The sequence below is a fragment of the Ciona intestinalis genome, chromosome 11 (assembly GCF_000224145.3).
Source record: "Ciona intestinalis chromosome 11, KH, whole genome shotgun sequence".
Classification (NCBI taxonomy): Eukaryota; Metazoa; Chordata; class Ascidiacea; order Phlebobranchia; family Cionidae; genus Ciona; species Ciona intestinalis.
The window spans coordinates 3,172,329-3,191,117 of NC_020176.2; the positions used below are offsets into that span (position 1 = coordinate 3,172,329).

Here is an 18,789-nt window from a genome sequence, read left to right on the forward strand (position 1 = left end):
ATTCACATTTATACAATTTACGTTTTTTGTTATATTTGTACACCTCCAAAATGTTATCTAGAGAATGCATTATTGTGCTTAGCCTATACTTTTATTAATTCGAACAAATGCGTAACTTGTAACAATTTCTCTTTTTTATATCTTTCTAGTCGCGAAACACGAATACATCATAATTTTTTTTAATAAGGTAGTTTAAAAAGACATTGAAGAAAATATCACCCTAATACGTAAACGGAAAAAGACAGCGCTGACCAGGATTACATCTAGCGTAGTAAGATAGCAAAACACCCATTGTATTTTAGAGTAAGGTTTGTTTAGCTAAGAGACAGTGAGACACAGTGTTGAACAGCACAACAACCGTGAATGCAAGATCAGCATTCATCATCAGTTAGACCACTCTTCAGGTTTGTCTTTAGGTCTGTTTCTTTATCGGAGTCTAAAAATGACAACTTTAATGGTGTGATTGTTCGTGGTAAATATAAAGCAATACGTTAGTTGTCATATAGCTTATATAGTAGAGTGATGGGGAAAACGGGACACCTTAGCACATAATATGGAAAATATTCTTAATGCGATTTAAACAATTAGCAACGGGTAATGTGAATCGTGAGAACCTCGTTTAATATTTCTTTAAATGTTCAAATTAAACGAGAAAATAAAATGAAAACGTGCCCCATCTTCCGCCCACTCTACTATACAACAGCATGTGCTATAATAAAAAAATACGCAAATTAATACCTTCTTCGACAGGTATCTTTAAAGATCCAAATAAACTAAGACTGGATAACGTGAAGGTGGTGTGCTTGAACAATACGAGAATACGTTCAAAGTCTCTATACCTTTTATTTGCGCCCATTTCCGCTCCACCTCAGACGCAAAGCAAGCAAAGAAAATCGAACCGAAGAAACCGAGCGCTCCGTTTATCCAGAACATAGTTTGCCACTGACCGATAGATGTCTAGAACATTATACGAAAACCTTTATTTTGCTTTAACTAAAAAAATAGTGAAAGTGTTACCTTATCTGTGATAACTAAACCTGCTGTGAGAGGCCCTAGAAAGCCAGTTATAGAAGCAATGGTGTTTGATATTCCAAAAACCACCCCGGCATACATGGGTGCGATGTCTATTGGGCTTGAGTTGTGTCCAGCATCTATTTATAAAAGAATACGAATAAAAAATTAAGTTTTATATTAATAGCAACAATATTACATGTAAATCCTCTGAGAGACATTCCGACGACAAATAAAACTATGACAGTCGTACTATCAGTGCAGTAGCATGCTATGATCATAAATAGATTCAGGAAGCTCTGTGCAATGATTGTGTTCACTTTGCGAGCTGCAGAAGTACTTATCCATTTCCGTTGCCGGGCAGCGTCTGTCATAAAACCTGCAAGGATGCTCACAACAACCTGGGCTATATATGGGGCTGTCATTACTGCTCCACTCTGCCAATTTAAAACAGCGTTAAAAGGAATATTGTTCAACCATTACATTGCCTATATACCTGAAACACATTGAAATTAAATATCTTAGACATGAAAGTTGGCAAAATAGCATTGAAAGTGTAGCCACTCCAATTGTCGCAGAAATGAGCAACAAATATTGCCCACACACTGCGTGATCTCATTATTGCTCCCCAAGGCACGACTTGCGATTGCAGCATGTCCTGCAAATTCACCTGACGTTGTTCATTAGTGTTTTAAAAGTGACGCATATATAAATACGTTTATATAGAAATAATTACCTTAGAAGTAAAACCGATGCTCTTTTCTATGTAAGCAACCTCTGCTGCAGTTATACATCTGTTCGTGCGTGGTGAATCAGAGACAATTATTATCCAAACCACCGACCAACCAATTGCGACACCGCCTTTGTGAAAACACTATTATGCTACCGAAAATAAACTCTCAATTAAGACAAATTACGACATTTTTTAAGCTGCCGTGTTTGAAAAAGTGAACTTCTTTACAATTCTATTTGACCCGTTTAAAACGTACATAATATAAAATTAAAACACATACACAAACCTAGTATATAAAATACAGCTTCCCAGCCGAGGGTTCCGCAGATATAACCCGCAAAGAAATTAGCGAATCCTAGTCCAAACGGAAATCCTGACAAGGCAATGGAATTTAACAAACTACGCTCAAGAGGTGGCGCCCAAGAGCTCCAGCAACCCTGGAAAGCACAGACTGAAGCTCCCTGGAACAAATGACATGTTAAGAGAGTTATTGCGCAGTCGAGTCAAACATCGTTACCTGTAGCAAGCCCATAAGTACTCGGCAAGCTATAACGAGTGGAAAGCTAGTGTAAGCTGCAAAAGGAGTTGCAATGCTTAGAAGGGCGGAGATAAAAATTGGTAACCCGAAAACTATGGGGAAACCGAACTTATTTCCAAGCCATCCGCCCAAAATGTTGGTACAGACGTATCCGTAAAAGTAGGCGCCGAGAAATAGCCCTTCTTGGCTGCTGCTCCATTCAAAACCTTTAGATTTCTCTATGGTTAAATTTATCTGCAATGGTTGGAAATTAAAAGCATTTGTGAACGAAACAAAAACAATAACATAATTCTCCTTAGGAAAAGAAGAAAACTCTTACAGTAAACATGCACTTTTTATGTTTTCGCGATCGATAACAAGTAACGTACAACAGGCATTAATTTGCTACATACCGCATCTGTGACATTGGTCTCTGTATTGTTCCAGCGCACCATCGACAATACAGTGACGTTTATACAGTTCCGTAAACAACTGATTAGAAAGTAGCCCATACAACCAAGGGAAGCCAGTACGTATCGTTGTCGGACATAAAACTTCTTTCGTGGAACCTTTTAGGGTTTAAATAATATTAAACTCAGCCTTTCTGATAGGACCAAATGTTTCAACTTACACCACGTGGAAAACTCACATTTTCACTTGACTTCAGTGGTTCATCGATATTCATCATAGCCCTGCTCACCAAACAGTGGTCTTGTGATATATACTCTGCAAATTTAATTGGGTCATTTATTCTAACCAGGTGGCAAGATTGTAAAGAAGCTTAGCGCGTACTTTTACCTACCTTTCTTATTCAATTGCCCACATGCTATAGTAAACCTACAACTAGGACGCTAATTTTCCAAAAACTCTCAAAAATCAACAACATAATACTAATTCCCAATAAAGGCTATACATAACAAAACGTGTAGTCACGCCGGGGAAACTTATGAATGTAAGGTAAGCTATGCTCAATTAATATGTACGTTCCCAGCAACTGAATTGCTGCACCCTTACAACAACACTGTAGACTGGGAGTTTAGTAGATCCTGACAAAATGCTGCTAACATCATTTACTTCTAGCATTATTGCGCTTGAGTGAGCAACACGAAGTGCTTGTACTCACCACGTGCAATTGTTGGTAACAAGAGTTCATCAATGGCCTTTGAGCTTATAAGTTATAACGATCTCTTTTATGAGGGTTTCAAGAGACCCCTTACATGCAATATGATTGCACTTCTACACGAATTCAATCTATTTACTTTAAGTTTGACACGCGGCTTTGCATTTGATTAGGTGAGCCACATAAAACCAACAGCCAGTGACACAAACTATTTTGTTATGATTGCCAGCATGAATCGTTACTAGCTTAAATAAAGCTCAGGACACTATTGCTCACATACATACAGGTTTATTATAGATCTACCCTATACGGCTAACTCCCGTGTCTGTATTTACAACAACAAGGCTTTAATAACTAACCTACTTTCACCGTTCCACGACTGCCTTTAAACCGAAAAAATAATCCGTATTTTAAGTATACTTGGGCATATAAACAACGTGTGAAAAAATGCCTAAATGGTGAAGCGCATATCTGGTAAAGGCATATTGCTGTCCAGCGCATGACCTAATTTTAACGGGTCAATATCACAGAAATAAAAAAGAGTAGAACGCGCAACTGCCCCAAAAACGTGATATATTCTTTTTTCTATTCACGTGGCCGCCAACTCCGTCCCCATTTCGCTTGGTCTCCATTGTAAAAGATAGGCGCATAGTAGTTTTAAGAGGTTTTAGCTGTTTATTTCAAAAACTACACCAATTATTCAAGTTTATTAGGCTAGTTTAGTTATTTGGTAGGTTAACGCTTACAGTTTACCACTTGTTTGGGAAATTTAATTATTTAATAAATTTAATTAAAAACCTTCAAAAAACGGATTGTTAGAAATATATACATATTAGAAAATAGTTGTTTTACTTTATGACTTGAAATCAAGTCAAAACACGAAGAAAACTACATAAAACGCCCTCGACTCCATTGACTACAATGGTAAACGGGAACGACCCGCAAAAGAGAAAGAGTGTATCACCTCTCTCCTTTACCGACATTGGAGATGCGCGTTCTATTCTTTTTTATTTCTGTGGTCAATATACATATATAGTGGGGTGGGGAAAGATGGGACACCTTTAGCACAAAATATATAAATATTCTGGTCGTGTTTTAAACAATTAACAACGGGCTGTGAAAGTCGTGAGGACAAGGTTTTATAATTCCTTGAATGTTCTTTGTTTACCAACAAAATGTACGAGAAAATCGAATGAAAAGGTGTCCTATCTTCCCCCATCCTACCATACAAAATTGTGTAATTGTGTTTCTGTTCTGCATGGTTAAATAAAGAACAATTGGTGTGCTGCAGGTTCGAGTAATATGCTTGAAAACTTTATCTTTTTATATCTAAAACAAGGAAAGGGAATGGAAAAACCAATATTTCAACGGAAATCATCTGAAACTTAATGCTGGTCTCTAACTAGTATAGCCTGTTAAAACGTTTAAGTAATATTAAACTGAAATCTGATTAAACGTAACTATGTGTTGTTCTAAACAACAAATAGAAAAGTGCTGACTGTCAAGCAGTTCTTATTTAACGTGTCTTAGTCAAGTTATTTCCTGCAATGCACAAATAAAACCTATATGTTAACACCAAGAACCGCCTAACAGCTGTTAAGCGGCTCGTGTGCTGGATAAATCACGGACATTAGGGCGACGATAAAGTATTTATAGTAGTCACACACCTGTCATAAAGACCACCCAGGAAAAGGACAATAATTGTTGACCCGCGATTCGAATTGATATAACACATTGCACAAGCTAGCCATATACTACGCATGTTGGGGAATCCCCCAAGGCAAAAGAAACTTCTTTATACTTGGTTACACAGTAAACACAAATGTACACATACTGGTACACGTGACTAAGTCACATCACAAATAAGTCTTATTTAACACTGACATGCAATATTGATAGGTACAGTTTAAAATATTAGATCTAACTTAACCTATGACCGTATATGTTATTGTATTGGCAAGTTTGTTACTTACATATGATATCATTTATTAATCACCTTAATATATTACAAAGCAAACAAATATACTTATAAATCTTAACAACTTTATCGTAAAACTTAAAAAGATTAAACACTACTACTCACTGCATGGTAGGTAGTAAGGTAAGAAAAATTGATCGTAGCATCAAAGTTTCGATGTAAATAATAAATTTTTAAATTTTTTTTCTTCATTGTTTAAGTGATCTGGTAAAGGAATGGACCTGTGGAATATTATGGGTCTCTGGATTAGTAATGCAAACCAGATATAAAGAGAATGATAATAATATTATTAGAAATCATAAATTGTATTATATATTATAAAACTTACTTGGTTCATTAATAAAGTATGAATGCTTGAATAAAACAATCATCTTCAAACAAACAAGTATTTCCCAACTGTGTTTGCACATCTAAGGTTCCCAAATGTTACTGTTAGGTCTTGATATTTATCAAATACCTGTCAAGACATTTTAAATAAAAGTTAAAATAAAATTTCACAATGGCAGAGATTAAGTAGAATGTCTTTTAGTTACATGTTATTGAAAATTATTTAGGAAACTAAACTTAAGAAAGTTTTGCTTATCATTTAAACTAAGTAATGTTATTATGTAGGTATTACATTAAATATAAACAGTTTTAAATATTTACGTTTGTTCCAAACAAAGAGTAAAATAATATTTTGCTCTGCAGTTGTGTTATAGATTGAGTAAACAGTAATAATCGTAAATCAATATTGACTTGTTACACATTAAGTCATGAGTTGTACATGATTATTATTTCAGACGTTGAAAAATATTTCATGAAGTCTGATCCGGTGGACGAGCTATTGCTAAAAATAAAATATACTAAAATGATTTGCATTTTTAGAAATATTTACAACTGTTAGAAATTAGTTAGAAAACAATAGGCTAAACATGACTGATTCTGTGCATTTACTTTCCAATAAACATTTCGAATTTGTAATGGCAATGTTAGGCAGGTAAATTAACTACTACATTATAAAGATAATAATTCAGTACATGTTATATGAACTGTTTACAGTTTTGTAAAATGTAAATAATATTTGTAGGTAATTTTATTTTAAATTATGAGTAATGTAGTGTAGAATTGTTAAGTTTATGACAATTGAGTTCTAGTGTTTTACACGCTTTATTTTAGACAAAGGCTTAATCAGCGGTACTGTGATGTTACACTGGTAGTTGAAGATCAAAGTTTCCTAGCACATCAAGCTATTCTTGCAGCAAGCAGCAAATACTTTGACACAATGTTTTATAGTCAGGTTTAAAACATTATTTAAATATTATAATAAGCAAATATAATTTTAAACCTGTAACTTGGAGGAGTATTATATATAAATAAATACATTGATATACTGCTTGCTTCTTTAGCAGTTCTTTATGTAAATAAGATTTGTTTTCAGATGAGAGAACAGTTCAAAAATAAAATTCAAATAAAAGAAGTGACAAAAGCTGCAATGACACAAGTGATTAACTTTATTTATACGAATCAAGTTTCACTCTCAAGTGACAATTTTTATGAGGTTTTACATGCAGCTTCACTTATGCAACTAGAAGGTGAGAACTTTTTATTTTATTTTAAAACTATTGGTACTTTAAACATTTTAAGATAAAAATATTCTTATAGATCTTCTGGAACTAATCATCAAATATCTTCATGGTGCAATCACACCCAAAAGTTGTTTGCACTATCGTCAAATTGGAAAGTTGTATTCTCTCCATGATCTGGTTGCAAAATGTGACGAATGTATTCAAGAGAATTTTGATGAAGTTTCAGTTCAAAAGAAGTTTCTGGAAATTGAAGTTGACGCAATGGGAAAATTTATGGCTTCAGATGAACTGATGGTCAGTAGTTGAATTTCCCAGTAAAATATTCTATTGGGTTTTTGTAAAATATTTGGCAACAGGTAAAATCAGAGGAAGGTGTTTACAAGATTTTGGTTGCTTGGATAAAACATGATCTTCAATGCAGAAAAAAATATTTTCCAAACTTGTTCAATCACTTGAGATTACAATATGTATGTCTTGATTATTTGTCCAAAACCATCAGAAAAGAGGTATTTTTATATTTAAAATAATATACTCATATGTTTTTTACTTCTCTTTTGAACAAGGAACTTGTGCGTGAATTCCTTGTGCGTGAATTCAATATGTTTATTAAACTTGTTTGTCTCGCTTTAGTTTGCTGTTCCAAGGTTAACATTTACAACACAGTCAACAAAACATGGACATCAGGAAATAGCATGATAGAAGCAGGAGCTTCGTGTGCTGCTGTTTTTGTTGATGGAAAAATATTTGCTTTTGGTATATTGATGTTGGCATCATTTATAGTTAATGGTACTTTAGGTTTAACTTCATTACTTTTTGTTACTTGACATTTAGGTCACAACCCAAATACTTTTACTGCAAAATACTTGTTTAAACAATACGTTTGTGTATAGTATTTAAATCAAAATGATCACAAATATAGGCGGTTTTGGGGAAAACAAAGCTCCATTATTAAGCGCTGAATTTATGAACATTGCTGATGGAGTTTGGACAATGTTAAAGACAAACATTCCTTATCAACTTGGAGAAGCTACTGCATGTTGTGTGGGTGACTACATTGCAATGTATGGAAGGTAATGTGTTACCAGACATAAACGTCTCTGTTTTGTAAGCTCTAGTTAAAAACTGGGTCTCAAAAAATTCTTTTGAACAGGTTTTGGTTCTAATAACTACATAAATAAAAATTTGATCACTAAATCATATCATTATTAGTTCTACCCCTGGTCATGTTGCATTGTACAACATAAGGAATGGACAGTGGAAAACCTTTAAGGAGGAGGGTCAGAATTTATTTACTGGGAAAGGATGCTTGATGGCAACATAAACAAACAAACTGCATATAATCTGTGTCAACTGTTTTTAAACTATATTAACATTGTCAATGATGCTTAATTAAAAGCTTTTCTGTGATCCTAATTTCCACCTTTTAAATCTATGTGTGATTCTAAACTTACGGAAGTTTTTTTTACATCAAGAAGTCTCTAGTTTTACTTTTGCAATAGTTGGCTGAGAAACAACGACTTATGTATTTTGAAAAAGATGGTCAACTTCTACATATAACTCAGAATTCCCCAACCTTACCTTTACCGTTTCTTTCCCTTTTCTCTCCAGCAATGTAGATAAAAGCTTCACACTTTCACAGAATATATCACATGTTTAAAAATAAAACCATTCAAAAGTTGTATCTATCAAGTTTTACCTTCTGGTAAAGCAACAGCGTTAAACCTTAATAAGCTACAAGACACCAGGGTTAGTCAATTGAATCACATGTGGAAAATGTATAAATAATATAAACACCAGTAGATTTTTTCACGGGGCCTCTGGCATTGTAACTCAGTGGACTGCATTTTAACGATTTATTTTATTTCTAATCGAATTCGTCACATATACAAGAAAAAAACTGCACAAATTAAATTTTGAAAGTGAAAAGTAGTCACAGTTAAGTCCCTATTTCTAAAAGTGTTCTGTAGAATATATAAAATTTAACAATACTTGTTTAGCTGTTCCAACACATTTCTGGATAGTCATAGCTTTCCATTTCTAACTCTTTTTTCAGAAAGGTAGTAATTTTATAGAAGCAATCCACACATGGTTGCAGTAATAACATTAAAACAGATTACTATGTAGTTGCAATTTCACACAAAGCAATTAGATTGTGTTTGGCTGATTGTAGAAAGTTTAACGACACAAAAAGTCAAATGAATGCAAAGTATAATATGACAACACAGTTAAAAAAAAACAATACAGGATCGGAAAAAATAACGATAGTGAGACACGATCACATAATAAAAAAGATAGATCAAGACATTATTTGAATTTATTTCCATAAACACCAACTCATGCTTGTTGTTCTGAAACCTATGGTGCTCGGCATCAAACTGCAAAAAAATAAATTCTATTTAGAAAATTGCTTAGGTGAAATAATGTATAACTACATTCGTATAAATGCAGTATATATTCATAATTAAAATATATAGTATATACTTAAATTAATTGGTTGTCATTTTATTAAACCACAAACATTCTAAACTAATGTTTTATTCAATTCGGATAAAACTTTTAAATTGGCCTATGAAAATAATTATGGAAGAAACTTAGATGTTTGATTTTCTACAATTCTACACATTGATTTTTTAGAACTTTATGACAAAAGTATAAAGAATGTCATATGTGTTGTTACTTTTCGTCAAATCTCCTTCATGTCATCGCAGTTAAATTATTTTGACTATAAAAAAATACCGATTTAATACATTTTCTAAGAAACAGAGATGTATATCCAGCTACAGTTAATATTGGTTCTATGTTTATGACAACAGTACAAAGAACAGTCATAAATGTCATTTTTATCTGACAAACTGGTCAATAATTTTGACTTTAAAAATATCGATATAATACATTTCTAAGAAACTGAGATGTGTCATATTGGATCTTTTTATGTTTATGACAGCAGTACAAAGAATATAAATTTTATACATGACAGTAGCACAGCCATAATATAAATATAATAATTCGCGACAAATCCTTTTCCTCTAATAGACAATTAAATAATTTTGACTATACAAACAACATTAAAATAGGCTATCCTGAAACACCTTGCTACTACATAAGCTGTTTGGTTTAATAGTTTCCCAACCTTAAAACAAACATGTTCCCATTGTAAAATTGAAAAGTAAATAGACCTTTTTCATGACAAGATTTGACCAGTTTTAAATGCTGGGTCATGTGAGAGACTTACTAATATGATAAATTATTGTGTTGTGAAATGGTAGGACAGCTCGGTAAGATGAAAGTTCAAACATATCTTTCACTAATTTTGTTCATGTGTATAAATCTAAGTCAAAGCAGTATTCCTAAATCAGGTGAGTATTTGACTAAAATAAATATGTCCGGGTCTAGAGAAAATAGGCAAACTGGGCCTAAATCAAGGTTTCTATATTGTACCAAATCGTAAGACCTCACCCATATTAAATAGTATATTAATGTGTAGTAATTAGTATATATAGGTCTTTATTGGGGAAAGTCCTACAGTGAGGCACAAAACGGAAGCTAAAATTGGGGCATACATTTTACCTATTATTGTGTACAGTAATAAATATTAAGTTGTTGGTGATTCAGCAGGCAATTCGAAAATAGTTGGAGGAGCTATTTCTAAGCTGGGAAAGTGGCCATGGCAAGGGTTATTGGTGTATACACCAACCAATCAATTCTTTTGTGGTTGTTCTCTTATTTCTGAACGATACGTGTTAACTGCTGCTCACTGCACTGCTGGGTAAATAAAAATTGTATTGGCTTCTATGTAGTAGATTAGACACTAAACATGATTAAATAATGGCAAACTTGTGGGGTTTCTGTCCAGTCGGTTATACAAATGAATTATGTAAAATAACCAAGAAAAGTGCGTTATACATATTTAGTATTGCTAACCAAATCACAAGTAAAATATATATATATCTAAATATAAATACTGATGTGTATATTTACCAGGTTAACCCAATTCTATGTAATATTTGGTGTGTTCGACCAGAAAAACTTGGATGCTGGATCGCAATCTTATTCACTTCTGTGGAAAATCGAACACTCAGGTGTTTCCTTTTTTCTGTATTTAATGAGTGGGTTAAATACAATTGGTACACATTGGTCTCAAAAACCACAGCTTGTTTTAGCTGCAGTTGTTATATATAATCAGTCAAAGCCATCAATTTAACTCTTACTCAATTTTAATTTACAAATATTTAAAGGCTATGTACCGAAAACCTTTGAAAACGACATTGCGTTGTTGAAGACTCGAAAGCCAATCCTCTACACAGTCACCATTAAAGCAATTGCACTTCCAAGCCAAGGCATCAACGTTCCCACTGGGACTGTATGCTGGATTACTGGATGGGGCAAAACTTCAGGTAAACACTAGTCTAGTAGTCTGACGAATAAAATTTATACAAAGAATATCATCATACAAATGACTATAGTGTGGTGGTTGTGCGTTTTTAATGTAAGTACAACTTGTACAAGTACCCAACAGCAATGACAAGAAAAATAATACAGTAGGTCTGAACGTTTCCACAGTTAATGACAAACAAACACTCTACTGGTAAATTAAAACTTACCTATTTTGTTTACATTGTTTAGAAAGTGCAACCTCGTCACCGTCAGTATTACACGAAGCGCAAGTTCCTGTTATCAGTCAATCACAATGCAGAAGTTGGTATTCACCTAGTACAATATACGACGTTCAATTCTGCGCAGGGTGAGCCTTTTGCACATTTTTGGGAAAACTAGCTTGTGAAAACCGTTGATTTTTAATTTTTTAAAATTTTGTAATCAAACGCATGAACTGCTAATTGTGTTGCTAAAAGCAGAGCGCCAAAAATACGCTCTTCCCACAACCGCGCGCGTGCCACACATTAACAAAACCGATTAGGCATCAAAATCTGACGACACGCATAGGCGACGCAAAACAACCAGCCCCTCTAACGGTAACGTTACAATATTAAAATTTTTACAGATACGAGATGGGTTCAGTCGATACCTGTCAAGGAGATAGTGGTGGACCACTAGTATGTGCTACTTCTTCGTCTACCTATGTCTTACAAGGGATAACTAGCTTCGGTAACGGCTGCGCCAGACCAGAGAAACCAGGAGTGTATACGAGAGTTTCGGAATTTGTAGATTGGATTTTTGCAAATACTGATATTGTTGGTAAGTTACTTTTTGCCACAGCTTTTCTGCGAGATCTATTTTTACACGAAGTTTTCACATGTTGTGTTTAGGGGCAACAGAGCCAACAGTGACAACAAATGCAACGGAGGGCACGTCTTCGAGCACGACAAGTTCGAGCAACCCGAAATTAGCAATGAATATTGGTGTACTTTGTCTTTGGTTATCCATATTTTATATTCTGTGTCCTTATATTTTCATTTAATAATTTATTTTATGAGAAATACTGTGGAGAAGTAGGTTAGTTATAATCTAATGTAGTCCAATCAGAGCACGACTCTTCAGTTCAATCAGTGTTTTACTTGTATTTCCCGTGATTTACAAAACGTTATATGCTGTAAGCATGCATATTAAACTTTATAAATGTGTTCAGATTTAGCTGAGAGCATAGTTTAAACGAGTGGGCTCAATATAACTCACATACCATCGTCTCAGAACAGCTTGTAATATATTGTAAAAGGTTTCTATGTTAGTGCCGAACAGCTGGATTTAATGCTGTTTCTTGTAGTTAGTTACATACATAAACAAATTTCTCAGAAACAAAAATCTTGTGTTTGCACTTAAATTAGCTGTAAAAGCAAGAATACTGTCTCTCAATTAGAGAAAAAGAAGGTTGGTACTAAAAGAACCGTGTAATACATTATAATGGACCCCCATGCAATGTCAAAATTGGCGAATTCTGCAATAAAGCCACCGGTGTTTCCTGGAACTTCAACATGGAAAACACATCATGACAGAGATGCAGAAGAAACTGATCAGTTGCGTATGTTAATGCAGGTTTGTACACATAGCGTAACAAACAATCAGTTTTAAAATACTGTATGGTTTAAAATAAGTTTAAAAGACAAACATCCGGTTCGGTTGCAAGCTACCAACTTTTTTACATTTGCAGTAAATTAAGTCATACATGAATGCATTAATTTTGCACACAGCCGGTCGAATTAAAATAATAAATCAAAAGATGTTGCACTGCGCTATGTAGGAATTTAAAATATATATTTTTTTGCTTTTTTGAAACAAGTTTAAACCCTATAGGAGTAATACATTTAAATTCCAAAAACACAACAGAGCAAACGCCATGATACATCTTCCACCCAACCATATGAACCATCCAACTTCAGAAAGATGACAACAGTAGAAAAAGATGGGTTGAAAGCATTTGATGTCAACCGTCATACATTAACAGCTGACTTCTACAAGCGTCTTGAAGATTTGAAAGTAGAACATGGAAAAACAATGGAGCTATTAAGCCAACTCTATACAAGTGAAAGGTTCTTATGGCTTATAATGTCATTTTTAATCAGTGGTTTAGTTCAGTTATAATATCATGACTAACTTTTAACATCACCCACAAAGTTACATATGTGGTGAACATGCATGATGTGTATGAAACAGAAAACCAAGGTTATAATGATTGTTGTTGCCCCGCCACCAAGAATAAATAAGTTGCATTCAATTTTTTCATTCAAACTTGTTAAATTATGTTATCCATTGCATTCTAACTGTTTTTAATATTTGCATCTTCTATGCAGCTCCAGATGCCATTCAAAGTTAGGAGTACCAGCCGCAACTAAAGAAAGAATTTTGGAAAATGAAAAACTCAAACATAAATACAACTTAGACCGAAAAAATAACTCCATGATACACGAAAACAGTGACCAAGAAAACGGTCTTCTTATTCCTGGGTATAAAGCAAAAGAAGTAAGATTTCGACAGGAGATGAGAGAAAAAGAAGACCGGGAAAAATCAAACTCTGATTTATCCAGTAGTGAAGAAAATGAAGGGGATCATATGAATGATCACGCAGATGATGTTGTTCACTCCATGTGGGAGCAATTCTCTCTTCATGATTACATGAGGAAGAACCGTGATAATCTGAGACCAGCGAAGAGCAAAGAGAAAGCGAGGCCCAAAAGCGCCCCTGCTAAGAAAACAGAATGGTCACCCGTTATAACGATACCCAAGCCGTTTAATATGACAATAAGGGAAGAACAAAAGAAAGAAAAGGATCATACACGGTAAGTGTGGATGCAATTATTGAAAACAGAATTATTTCCAATATAACTTAACTGATTGTTGTGCTAACATAAATAGTGAAAATGATAACTAAGATGAAACAAATTAAACCCAAGAGTTGGTTGAACTACAATAAAGACAATTGATGATGTAAGTTTTTAAAAAATTGTTTTCAAATTTTCTTTTTTTTACAAATTGTAGCTCTTCAATGGAGGTGTCTCTTCGCGAGAGAGAAAAAGAGGAAAACATTGAAAGAGAGATGTCAATGAGGGTCAGAGCACGGGAGCCTCCAGCTCATATTTATCTTCCATTATACGACGAGATTGTGGAGAGACGGGAGCAGCGTCAAAGATTTAATAAAGAAAACTCAATAGCCACGCTTATGGCTCTGCAGAAACCATTTACATTTGCTGAAAGAGATGAGAAAAAGTTACAGAAAAAGGTAACAATGGTTGTTTAGGGTTGTCATCTATGTCATTCCATTGATACTGTCTTTGCAAGGTGTCAATGTGTTTGTGGAATAACTGTTAATTACGCCAAGAACATATAATTATGTGCTGTTTCTATAGCAATAGGTATAATTCATATTAAAGTTGGTGTGGTTTGGAAAACCAAAAAAGAAGCGTCATAATACATGTTTATAGGACTGTTTACATGGCACACTTCTTAATTAAAATATTATAAATTAGTAAATGTTTTAAGAAACAGAATATAGGAAACCTTGGTTGGTGGATGCACTGAAACATTGGAGTCAATTGAAACAATTAAAGTATTTGCTTTTAGAAACAAGAGCAATTTGAAGCAGAAAAGAAAAAGCTTCGAAAAATAAAGAAGTTGGCTATGTTTGAAGCAAGTGGCGTTCCATACAGTGTACATGATGTTTCCGTGTCCGAGAGATTAAAAGAAGAAGAACTGTATAGGAAGATTAAGATAAAAATGAGGTACCTACATTTAGTGCTATGTTTAATAAGTTGTACAGAAAACTAACTTTTGTTTGCACTGACCGAGTTAGTCAAACATGTTGCCCATTTATGAATTAGTACATAGGTGTCAAACCCAGCAGCTAATTGAACCTTTGTGTACATTATACTGTTCTGTATGGCTATGGTATTAAGGTCCTATGGTGAGGCACAGTATTTAGGCTACAGGTTCCTGGCCCATATTTTTGTCCAACAACATTGCACAGTGGTACTGGGTGTAAAACAAAACAACCATGTTATAATGACTGTTGTTGCCCCGCCACATGAGGGTGGACTAGCTACATTCATTTAATTTAAACAACTAACATGAGGCCAACCCACACCCTAGGTCGGAAGACACATACAGGAAATCAGCCTTACCACCTCGAATGCAAGCACACGAGATGATGGCGCTCCAGAGGAGAAGTAAATGGCAAGAAGACGTAGATCAACAGACTGCTTGCTCTTTCCAACCGAAAACTCACGAAATGCCGGACTTTGACGCTCTTCATAAGCGAGAAGAAATAGAAGCATTTAACCGCAAGATGGAGGTAGAGACAACCTCGGTAAAACCATTCAATCTCCGCACCGATGTGAGGTCGAAAAAGAAGGATGAAGAATTTGACCCACAGAAAAGCTTGACGGAACCTAAATGGTCAACACCGAGGTTCAAAGCAACCAAACCACTCGTACAATCTGGTAAGAAGGTTTGGTTTCATAAATAAATGACCAAAACAGTGAACACGTACTTAACATCCTGTTACCATTGCTACCAAGCATAATGTAAAATGTATATAATCTTTTAACAGCTCATGTAAGATGAAAACGGTAGTAAATTTCTGACATAACGCCTGCCATCCGGCAAGGCTTCATCAGGGAAGGATGTGTTCCTAACATTTTGAAACAATTTTTTTAGATACTATTCCTGCTCGTATGACTGACTCTACCAGACGAAGACTTGAATTAATGAAACAATCGTTGCAGCAAGCTGAAAGGGATTTAGAGGTATTACTAAAGTATTAGTTATTTTATTGATTATTTTCCTACTCCATATGTGTCTATAACATATTGTGCCAGCAATATTTGCAACACTGTTTACCCATTTTCTGCACTGCTATAAAAGTGTGTTGTTATTTGTTAAAAACAGCATTAGGAAATATGAGATACTATGCTCTAATGGTGAGCTATCTATCTTACTTTACCTACTATAGATAAAACGATCTACCAGGAATTAATTAAACCAACATTTTAATGACCTATTTAGTCTACCTTTAACAAAAACAAAAAAATGGATTTTGTTTTTATTTTAGGAAACAAAAGAATTGGAGAGACAGAGAGTTCAACGAAGAAAAGAAATGTCACGGAAAGTTCATATGAAGACAGCAGCTGTGGATAACTCTGTATCATTATCTGCCTCACAAGATGAGAAACTCAAGCAATATAAGTAAGTAGAGACCTCTAATTTAAGTTTAATATAAAATAATTGAAAATACATTGAAATTGTATTTGACCTGCTGCAGTGCTGCTATTTATAAAGATGGGTAACTGAAATTGTTTTAATCCAGTAGTTACTATATTTTGTTTGAAATACAATTTAAAAAAAAACATTTTAATACAAATAAAGTCTCAATTAAAGTTAGCTATAGCACATCTTAATAGTCTGGGGATATACTGGGTTAATGGGTCATTCATCGGACTTCACTTATATAAAATAGAGTGAGACATACTGACATGTACAGCATAGAAAACCCCACGTAAAAAAGTAACAAATGCCTAGGTACCCATTAAACTTATTTAAAAACTTTCTAAAGCTATTCAAATTAATTCTACAGAAGACAAGCGCGAAAACGTGACATAGAATACAATCAGTTTTTGGAAGATGTCAAAAACCGTGTGAATGAACGACCTCTACTATTTGAACAACACAACCAAGTGAAAATTTTTGATATATATTTTTAATTTATATAGCTAATTTAGCTAATTTTAAATACCAACTGGTTTTATTATTTTTGCCAGTACTGTTTTTAAATAGGTACATATGGTTAATTTTGTTACACTATATTGTATTTATAGTATAGTTAGCAGCAGCAGTTATATATCTGATCACAAAAAGGCTGTTTTTACTACATTTGAAAAACTCAAATATACTTTACTTACGTTTTTAATCGAAATTTTCCTTCAGAAAATGGCGAAGGCACAAGCAGAAAAACGATACCGTGAGATCCTTGAAACGTCGGGAATTAGCGACGATTTTGTGGATAGTAAAACTCGTAACAGCACCAGTTCAATGTCACCTCCCATGTCAGTACAGGAATTGAAGTTGACACAAGATAGTTACGACTCTGATAACTTTGAAGAAGATATTACAGAAGCAGACAACACTCTTGACAGGTGATTTTTTTTAAATCATAAAAATACCTGGAAAGTAGTAAGTTATGTTCGTATGTGGTAACCCGTAAGCGAGTATGAGGTGTATGAAACAAAACACCGTTGTTATAATGACTGTCGCTGCCCTGCCACGCGGGGATAAATAAATAAATTTTTTCAATTTGACAGTCACTTACAGACTTATAATATGTCATGCAGCAAAACTGCAATTTTAAACTAAAATATATTTTAACTAGTATGGTTGATGATTAAAAATTTCACTTTTTTGTACTTAACATACCGGCAACCTTTTTTCTCAGCTTAAAAGGCATAACACTGGAGCAAGTTGCCTCAGATGTTAGCTGTGATGAGGCTGACAAGGTAGAAAGGGAAAAGAAAAAAGTTGATTTCGCTTAATTTTAATTATTTACCTTTTATACATTTATTTCACGACCGAAAATGGCAGATCAAATTTTCTCATTCCAATTTTTGATCAACACAGTATTGTGCATTAAATCTGCTGCTGAAACAAAACTCTGTGAAGTATTAATGTTTATTTAGTTCTGTATATAATAATTATAATACTTCCACAAGCATTTTTATGTTATATGTGCGAATGTGCCATGTTACCGTAATACATAATTTGCCAAATTTAGTGTTGACACAAAAAGATATGTTAACAGATTTTGTTCTTCTGTTTTATCTTTCGTATTTTTACACAGTGTGTTTTGTAGGAAATAAAATAGTGTTTCTGAAAAGAGATTGCAATTTGTAAAAAATAAAACAAATTAATATACAGTAGGTTACTGCTGGCACAGTGAGTGCTCATATAGTAACCAGAAGATATCAGGTTCATATCTCAATGCTGCACGAGTGTCAATAATTTTATTATGCTTGGAGTGGTTGCCATGTGATCAGACCATACCAGGTTCATAGCTCAATGCTGTTACTGCTGCAGACCAGTATCAATAAGCATATAGGTATTATTTTATTTTTTCCGTTTTTAGATTCCTTAATTTTCGCTATCGTTTTCGAAGGGATAAATAAAAAAGTTATGTTATGCTGTAATTGGTCCAGAGCCACATTGACTGTGTAATATTGTATTCATACAGAATAAAAAATAGTCAGAAAGTTTTATATTTGTATGTTGACAGGTTTAGTACGCCATTGGTATAAATTTTATATTTCAAAGTTGCCCCACCCAACGACAAGAAAAAATTTAGGCCTACATGACATGATAATCAAAAGTTACAAACTAATCGTTATTATGTCCTATTATTTGCAAATTAATTCCTCTAATATAATATAG

The 18,789-nt window shown here is 34.0% G+C and overlaps 4 protein-coding genes and 1 long non-coding RNA gene across 17 annotated transcripts; 3 read left to right on the top strand and 2 right to left on the bottom strand.

The window, feature by feature from the left end:
- Positions 1–72: 72 nt before the first annotated feature.
- LOC100185376 (sialin) lies at positions 73–8,710 on the bottom strand. 9 transcript variants are annotated; one of them, XM_026836664.1, is made up of 13 exons: positions 8,506–8,710; positions 5,688–5,816; positions 5,465–5,580; positions 2,893–2,987; positions 2,675–2,830; positions 2,262–2,516; positions 2,031–2,205; positions 1,748–1,872; positions 1,508–1,669; positions 1,211–1,448; positions 1,018–1,151; positions 739–957; positions 73–436 (listed from the first exon to the last, which is right to left on the bottom strand). In XM_026836664.1, exons 4-12 carry the CDS (start codon positions 2,947–2,949, stop codon positions 757–759), a joined length of 1,503 nt encoding a protein of 500 aa, XP_026692465.1. In that variant the 5' UTR covers positions 2,950–2,987; positions 5,465–5,580; positions 5,688–5,816; positions 8,506–8,710; the 3' UTR covers positions 73–436; positions 739–756. The 9 variants fall into 9 exon arrangements, with proteins under 9 accessions (XP_026692465.1, XP_026692462.1, XP_026692467.1 ...); XM_026836661.1 differs by having other exon boundaries at positions 1,508–1,681; positions 8,506–8,709; XM_026836666.1 differs by having other exon boundaries at positions 1,508–1,681; positions 2,911–2,987; positions 8,506–8,707.
- Positions 6,198–8,340, top strand: LOC108949925 (kelch-like protein 2). Of its 2 annotated transcripts, none has more exons than XM_026836673.1 (8): positions 6,198–6,338; positions 6,518–6,638; positions 6,780–6,933; positions 7,004–7,221; positions 7,284–7,433; positions 7,491–7,713; positions 7,847–7,997; positions 8,137–8,340. In XM_026836673.1, exons 1-8 carry the CDS (start codon positions 6,274–6,276, stop codon positions 8,246–8,248), a joined length of 1,194 nt encoding a protein of 397 aa, XP_026692474.1. In that variant the 5' UTR covers positions 6,198–6,273; the 3' UTR covers positions 8,249–8,340. The 2 variants fall into 2 exon arrangements, with proteins under 2 accessions (XP_026692474.1, XP_026692475.1); XM_026836674.1 differs by having other exon boundaries at positions 7,491–7,680.
- A 186-nt stretch (positions 8,711–8,896) lies between the features above and the next one.
- Positions 8,897–11,631, bottom strand: LOC113474675. 2 transcript variants are annotated; one of them, XR_003396363.1, is made up of 5 exons: positions 11,529–11,631; positions 11,172–11,300; positions 10,906–11,020; positions 10,495–10,689; positions 8,897–9,302 (listed from the first exon to the last, which is right to left on the bottom strand). It is a non-coding gene; the product is annotated as an uncharacterized LOC113474675 (long non-coding RNA). The 2 variants fall into 2 exon arrangements; XR_003396364.1 differs by lacking the exon at positions 10,495–10,689 and having other exon boundaries at positions 10,906–10,984; positions 11,529–11,629.
- LOC100180607 (trypsin-1-like) lies at positions 10,038–12,514 on the top strand. 3 transcript variants are annotated; one of them, XM_002122863.5, is made up of 7 exons: positions 10,038–10,283; positions 10,540–10,693; positions 10,909–11,006; positions 11,163–11,321; positions 11,551–11,668; positions 11,927–12,120; positions 12,192–12,514. In XM_002122863.5, exons 1-7 carry the CDS (start codon positions 10,187–10,189, stop codon positions 12,341–12,343), a joined length of 972 nt encoding a protein of 323 aa, XP_002122899.3. In that variant the 5' UTR covers positions 10,038–10,186; the 3' UTR covers positions 12,344–12,514. The 3 variants fall into 3 exon arrangements, with proteins under 3 accessions (XP_002122899.3, XP_026692476.1, XP_018669670.1); XM_026836675.1 differs by having other exon boundaries at positions 12,201–12,514; XM_018814125.2 differs by having other exon boundaries at positions 10,543–10,693.
- Positions 12,496–18,234, top strand: LOC100182910 (protein FAM161B). The gene is made up of 11 exons (XM_002128455.4): positions 12,496–12,915; positions 13,207–13,409; positions 13,671–14,156; positions 14,356–14,596; positions 14,938–15,095; positions 15,463–15,812; positions 16,030–16,118; positions 16,424–16,557; positions 16,946–17,045; positions 17,296–17,504; positions 17,801–18,234. The coding sequence occupies exons 1-11, from the start codon at positions 12,784–12,786 to the stop codon at positions 17,895–17,897; spliced, it is 2,199 nt and encodes a 732-aa protein (XP_002128491.1). The 5' UTR covers positions 12,496–12,783; the 3' UTR covers positions 17,898–18,234.
- The last annotated feature ends 555 nt before the right edge of the window (positions 18,235–18,789 follow it).

Excerpts from the sequence above, each read along its gene's own strand:
- LOC100180607 (XM_002122863.5), top strand. The coding sequence starts at position 10,187 with ATGGTAGGACAGCTCGGTAAGATGAAAGTTCAAACATATCTTTCACTA. Across the intron at positions 10,694-10,908 it reads GCTGCTCACTGCACTGCTGG|GTTAACCCAATTCTATGTAA; the intron begins GTAAATAAAAAT and ends TATATTTACCAG. Across the intron at positions 11,322-11,550 it reads TGGATGGGGCAAAACTTCAG|AAAGTGCAACCTCGTCACCG; the intron begins GTAAACACTAGT and ends TACATTGTTTAG.
- LOC108949925 (XM_026836673.1), top strand. The coding sequence starts at position 6,274 with ATGACTGATTCTGTGCATTTACTTTCCAATAAACATTTCGAATTTGTA. Across the intron at positions 6,339-6,517 it reads GTAATGGCAATGTTAGGCAG|ACAAAGGCTTAATCAGCGGT; the intron begins GTAAATTAACTA and ends GCTTTATTTTAG. Across the intron at positions 7,714-7,846 it reads GGCATCATTTATAGTTAATG|GCGGTTTTGGGGAAAACAAA; the intron begins GTACTTTAGGTT and ends TCACAAATATAG.
- LOC100182910 (XM_002128455.4), top strand. The coding sequence starts at position 12,784 with ATGGACCCCCATGCAATGTCAAAATTGGCGAATTCTGCAATAAAGCCA. Across the intron at positions 14,157-14,355 it reads AAAGAAAAGGATCATACACG|CTCTTCAATGGAGGTGTCTC; the intron begins GTAAGTGTGGAT and ends TACAAATTGTAG. Across the intron at positions 14,597-14,937 it reads AGAAAAAGTTACAGAAAAAG|AAACAAGAGCAATTTGAAGC; the intron begins GTAACAATGGTT and ends ATTTGCTTTTAG.
- LOC100185376 (XM_026836661.1), bottom strand. The coding sequence starts at position 2,949 with ATGATGAATATCGATGAACCACTGAAGTCAAGTGAAAATGTGAGTTTT. Across the intron at positions 2,206-2,261 it reads TACTTATGGGCTTGCTACAG|GGAGCTTCAGTCTGTGCTTT; the intron begins GTAACGATGTTT and ends CATTTGTTCCAG. Across the intron at positions 1,682-1,747 it reads GCATCGGTTTTACTTCTAAG|GTGAATTTGCAGGACATGCT; the intron begins GTAATTATTTCT and ends GAACAACGTCAG.